The following is a 6353-nucleotide window of genomic DNA, read 5'->3' as shown; positions in this document are numbered from 1 at the left end:
TCCCTTAAATTGTTAAATTTTTTGTTACATTAGTCATAATCTAAAATATATTACTGGTTTTATGTGATAGACTAACAGAGATGATTTCACGATTAAGAAGTGAAAGAGAAAGGTGAGATTGTCACTTTTCTAGGGACTACATTTTAAGAGTTTTAAATTTGTATTTACCTACATATTTATATTTTAAGTGGTTAAAAGGAAATGTAGATCTAGTACACATATATCATCAATAACCATTTCTTACACCTTCATCTGTTATGAATAAGAAAGGTGTTCAATGACGGGAAGGAACAATTTTTTTTAGATTTTACAATAGGCTTATATTTCTACCTCATTTTATTTAGTTAGTAGATGACTGTCTCTAAGTTTTCTGGATGTCACGTCAAAAATAATAAAAATGTCCTCAAATATTTTTTGTTACCAAAGTATGCTTTACAGTATTTATGCACGTTTTCTCAGTCACAAGTCATACCTTGAAAAAAGGAGGAAGTTCTTCAACAGAGGGCGGTAAAGCCAAGAAAACCCGGATATGGATGTAGAAGAAAATTCGCGCCCCCCCCCCCGCCCCCCTCTCTCTCTTGTTATTCGGATTGATTTGTAGGGCTAACTATCTGCTACTTGTTCGTGTGTATCACCAGCAAGTGGGCCAAGTACTTACTGTTTCCGGAAACAACAGAGGACAAGCTTTTTTACTGTTTCAACCCAAAGATATGACACAATTTTGATTGACGTTAACCTGAAGGTAAGGCGGTGGTAGCATCCGTGGTATGTTTGATGCTAATGTTAGCATTGCAGGCTAACAGCAAGACAAGCCCGCGTTTAACAAAGTAAGGCGGTGAGTCGATTAAACGTGTTTAATGTTGCAGGATTTCCTTTTTCGTGTTATTACAGTGAATTATGTTCAAATACTCTGCTAGGTTTCCAGTGGAAACCTGTTTAGTACATTGTGATTATTTAGACGAATAGTTTATTCGATGTTCGTGAGTTGTGTGATATGCAACATCATATTTAGAAAAGTACCCAAAGCCATTTTCTGATTTTATTAATCGTTTATTATCTTGAATATTCATTTTTGCATTTTTGTAAATAGCAGAAAATGATAATAAAACTGTTATTAAAAATGAAGGTTTCCTAGTTTTACCCAGAACTGTATTTAGTATCTTGAAGTTTTATTTTTCAAGAATGATTTAAGTCACGACCTGAAACAAAAGAAAGGAATCCGCTGGAGTTACTGTTAATATTTATGTAGGAAAACCATAGGAAGGGAGAAGGCAATGGTATTATATGGGACATTAAGATCAAGGACGTGTATTTTTCTAATCTCCAATTAACTCAAATTCGAAGATGTCTTCAAAGAATTTGTGTTATAAAACAGGAATTAAATAGATATGGTGGTTTTTTTGTCATTTTTCCAAAACAGTTGTATTGGGTCTGCACGATATTAAGAAAATATGCTATTCTATTGATTAATGCTGTGATAATGATACAATACAACTGAAATGAGCAAAAACCAAGTGCAAGATTCCTTCTGCTTATGATTTATAGTGAACAAGGATCCCAGATATTTGAGTCCATTTAGCTACTGAAAAACATACAACTATTTCCATTCTAATAACAATGTTTTATTTAAAATGGTGCTTTTAGTTTATATCGCTTGTCTTGGTATTAAAACAATTTACTTATGATTTCTTTATTACTCTGCTTCCTTATTAACTGTAACATTTTTATGCTGCGTTAAACAACAAACCCCTCTTCTCGCCCAGTTACTGCTGAAGATGGGCACCAGCCCCAACTGCGAGGAATCAGGGGATAAACAGCAGATAGATGGTTTGACAAGTGTCACCAACTGTATTACAGGCAAAGATGGACTATTCTTAAATAATTGGCAAACATTTAATGCAGTCCAGACAGTTCTTCTCATTTAGCATGTTTTTTTTATTGTAACAATAAATATGCAACATCTTGTGCAGCCCTATTTTGTGTGTCCAAACAGACAATTTTAATAAAAGAAGAATTAAATAATCTAAGGTCACGTGTGGGAGTTTCAAAACATGGCTACTGTGTTTAAAAAGCTACAGTTTTGCTCTCATTTATGTTCCTGAATTTACTTTAAAATCTGAAATGTTACACTGAGCCAGTGAAATTAACAGAAATTGTATATGTTTTTTGACTGAATATGAACATTATCTAGGCTAACAAAGCGTGAGTTCTCCCTCTGAGTTGTTCTTTCTCTTAAAGTTAAGTGATCTAAATATGTTTATTGTTTTTTATGGATGACAATCGACCTGCATGGAGTTACAGCAACAGGTTGGAGTAAATAAGCCAGTTATAAGTGACAAAGGGTATCATGGGCTAATGTATGTGCTTGAAGAAATGTGAAAGATTTCAAGAGGAGCTGAAGACTTAGCAGGAAAAAGAAAAAAAAAATCAGCAATTTTATTTCCCTTGACCAGAGGCCTTTTTTAAGACAAATTTGGGCTGATCTACCCTTTCGACTCTTGATAACTCCAGTTGGCTGTAGACAAAACATACAGTTTCATGGTCAAATTTGAAAACAAATGTGTACATGATCATATTTTATTAAAAACAAAGCAACAATTGCTTTAATTTTCATACATGAATTTAAGCAAAAATATAGAAAATATGTGTAGCCTCCTCCTTTATGGAGCTGACCAGCAGCATTTCATTTCTTTGCTGCTTTCAAACTGCAACTATTTAAAATTCTACTATACCAAAATACAGTAACTTAGCAATATTATCCTGGACTAAACCTAAATAAATTTTCCAAGTGGGCTCAAATGGAGCCAATATAGTAATAGTAGTCGGCATCTCTTGTATTTGTTTTTGTTGAGTTCTTCTCAAAATTTGACAGAGGCGAATTGTGAAGAAAATGATTGCCTGTCTTGCATTGGGAAAAAAAACCAAACATCTTTATCTTTAAGACTGATGTGAAAATATTCTGACCTGAAGAAACAAAAGGGGGTCTTTTGGAAGATGTGCATCTTGTTACAGTCAACATAAACCTACCCCAGGATTACACATAAAGAACACGTTGACTGTCGCATATGGTGGTGGTAGCATTATGATCTGGGGTTGATCTGCTGCTTTTGTACTTGAATACTATTTTCAAACAAATAGTTATCTGAGTATGTCTTGTATTTTCATTGTGAATGGGAATATGTGTGAAATAAACTATGTTAAACATGTAACAAATGAGCAAGAAATTATACGTGGGAAATACTTTTTCTTAGTTGTGTAACTTAAAAAGCGAAAGCTGCAGACTAAAGCTGTATTGTTATTTTTGCCGTGCATTAATTATCTGTTTGACTTTACAGGAAAGGTGTTCTTGCAGACTCCACTTCAGCTGCGATCGCACACTTATGCCCAGCCTGATCATGGAGCGCAAGAGAAAAATCCTGCAGAGCATCCTCGAGGATGGCTACACCATAGACCTAACAAACTCGGGCCACTTCTGCTTCAGCTGCGAGCAGATCTTTGCCAATCAGAAATGCCTTGAGGAGCACATGTGTCCCCTGGCGAGTTTCATTTGCTCCTGTGGAACGGAGTTTACCGAGTACAAAGACATGCAGGAGCACAGCACTACACACGAACCTGGGCATCAAGTGCTCGATCATAAAACGATCCGAAAGCGAAGGATCGAGAAGTACAGGGAAGAGGAGGAGAAGCTGAGAAGGTTGCAAGATGGTGAGGTTGTCTGGAAGGCACCTAATGAGGGCAGTGTACCCTCAGTTTCCAAACTTCAAGTACCCAATACTTCAGGTCTCGCTTCTTGTGTTCCCACACAAACAGCGCAGATTCCACAAGTGCCTGAGTCGCATTCAACCCCTCAACCCCAAGTTCCAGCCGTGCAGAACATCTTCGCAGATGTTGGCGCACCAACCGTGGACCTTTGGATGCTTTATCAGCCCGTTGTACTGTTGCAAACAATGACAAATTTCAGAAAGACACAGCCATACACTTGTGGTAAATGTGAGCAGGGGTTTATGTCAAAGGTGGGCCTAATCTCCCACCACAGCTCACATGTGGCAGATAAAGTCTCCGGCTGCATAGGATGCGGGTTGCTACTGTCGAGCAAAAAGTTAGTGCCTCGATTTCACGTTTGCAACTCCAACTATCAGAGCAAGTATCGACTCATCACAGCAAAACCGTTGAGTTACAAGCCCCGAAATGGAGCCAGTCCTAAAAAGAATCAGCCTTCCCATCCGCCTCAGGTTGCTTTCGCTCAGCAGCTGGAAAACCAAAATCCAAGTGAAGCTGGAAAGAGGAGTCGGCTACTTCTGGCCACGGTCGCAAAGAAGAATCAAAACATCAGAACATACAACAATAACACCAACCGAGTACCGACCATCACTGCTCCTTTGCAGTTGAAGAGTCAGAATGCCACTGCGTCCAAGCCTTACTCTGGTGTTTCCATCACAGCGAAGACTCCAAACACTGGCGCGTTCACTCCAGGCGCTCAGAGGGATTGCGTGAGTCCTGCTGCGGTGCAGAAGGCGTCTGAGGACCCGTCATCGCAGAGCAACTTCACCTGTCGGGTCTGTCATCTTCCGTTTGAAAGCGCCCAGCGGCTGCAGAGGCACAAGTGTGTCAAGGCCCAGGAGTTCATGGCGAAGCACATGATTGGTGGCAAACGAGATTACAAAATTGTAAAGGTAACACCAGGCCCCCCGCAAATGAACGGTGAGAGGAAGCTGGGATTTTCCCCTGCTGCCAGCATAAAGAAGCCCCAACACACGCCGGTCAGCCTGGAGAAGGTGAAGGCATCGACCCCCGTCAACGGAGGCGCAGGAGGGGAGTCTGATGATGACTGTTTCATTGTTGAGAGTGGACCTGAAAAACCCGCTGAGGTGATTTATCAAGTAACCTCATCAGTCCCTATAAAGAGTTGACTAGTAGTGTAGTGCAGCACATTATGTTTGCATGTCACTATTTTATGTTGACTACCAAGAATCAACGCATTTCATCACACAGGGACTACATGCTTCTGAGCTTTCCTCAAACTGCTTTAGGAGTAGGGAATACTGGTTCAAATGCTTCAGTCATAAGCCAGCTATCTTTTTCTAATAAAGTAAATGTTTATGTAGGTTGTTCAGGAGTTTGAAGTTGCTGCCCCTCGAAATGGGAATTTGTGTAAATTAAGTTCAGCTTCATGATATGTGTGCATGGTTCATCCACTGTAGATGGGGAAACCAGGTACTGTGTAAAGGTTTTGTTTTTAGTCAGGTGAGTTTGTTGTTGAAGCTGTGGGACTGAAACCCTAATTTCTTGTGTGTTCCTATCAGCTTTGTCGGAGTTTATGAATACAGTATATGATGTAATAAAGTATATTTTCAAACTTGTTTTCTTTTTATCTTCTTGGAAATATGCAAATTGTATCGGCAAGACTTTCTAATAAAAGCATAACACAGACAAGCCCAAAATTATTCATACTGCTGGCAGATTTAAACACAAAAAATTTTTATTTTGCCAACATGTTTCCTCTGACTTAAAGTACTTTTACCAGTTTGGAGTGGGCCAGCCATCGCCCAATTTGAGTGTGATTTGTGGGGAATACTTTAGGTTAGGGTGATGGCCAGGAGGCTCTCCAACCCCAAAGACTTGAGGCTCATCACCAAAGAAACCTTGGGAACATGTAAAATGCTCTTCAGCAATTAAAAGGATTTGATTGCTGTAATGCCAATGAACGAATTATTATAAAGGGCATAGATAATCATTGTCATGCCATTTATCATTAAAATGTAAATAAAACATTTTTTACAGTTTCATCTTTTGAGTGTTTCATTTGCTGTCACCAACATACTCCATTACATGATCATTCTATTGATACAGACATAAATAATTTTGGGCTTAACTGTTTGTACACAGTTGATCTAAATTTGTCCAGATGCCAGAAGAATTGTGAAATGGATATTTTCCAAAATTCCGACTGAAGTGAATATCAGCAGTGTTTATACCTTGAGGACAGGTAATAAGACGTTCTTGTTGTCAAATGTTCAGGAATATCTTTCTACAAATCTAACCTGTTCATTTTTACAAACGTTATGTTTATAATACAATTATTTAAGTGCCGTAGCTTTAAAGTGAGATTTGTGTAAATTAAGTTCTCTTGTCCACTCACATTTCGGATTAACCCCAACCCAACTACACAGGTTCTCCAGCAGAGGGAGTAGCTTGAAATAAAAAAAACAATTGTGATTTAGCAAAGTAGATCGTCATCAATGCGTTTATGAGGCATTCATAGACTGCTTGGGAAATCATAACACACCAAGCGTCAGCGTAAATACCAAACAAATTACATTCATAGAGTTGGCGCTTGAATGACTTAATTTCCT

At 38.5% G+C, this 6353-nt stretch overlaps 1 protein-coding gene across 1 annotated transcript; it reads left to right on the top strand.

The window, feature by feature from the left end:
* The first annotated feature begins 807 nt into the window (after nt 1-807).
* On the top strand, nt 808-5360 carry LOC122831355. The gene is made up of 2 exons (XM_044117476.1): nt 808-827; nt 3336-5360. The coding sequence occupies exon 2, from the start codon at nt 3381-3383 to the stop codon at nt 4908-4910; it is 1530 nt and encodes a 509-aa protein (XP_043973411.1). The 5' UTR covers nt 808-827; nt 3336-3380; the 3' UTR covers nt 4911-5360.
* The last annotated feature ends 993 nt before the right edge of the window (nt 5361-6353 follow it).

This window comes from Gambusia affinis, linkage group LG05 (genome assembly GCF_019740435.1).
Source record: "Gambusia affinis linkage group LG05, SWU_Gaff_1.0, whole genome shotgun sequence".
Taxonomy (NCBI): Eukaryota; Metazoa; Chordata; class Actinopteri; order Cyprinodontiformes; family Poeciliidae; genus Gambusia; species Gambusia affinis.
This window is presented reverse-complemented; position numbering and strand designations above follow the sequence as displayed.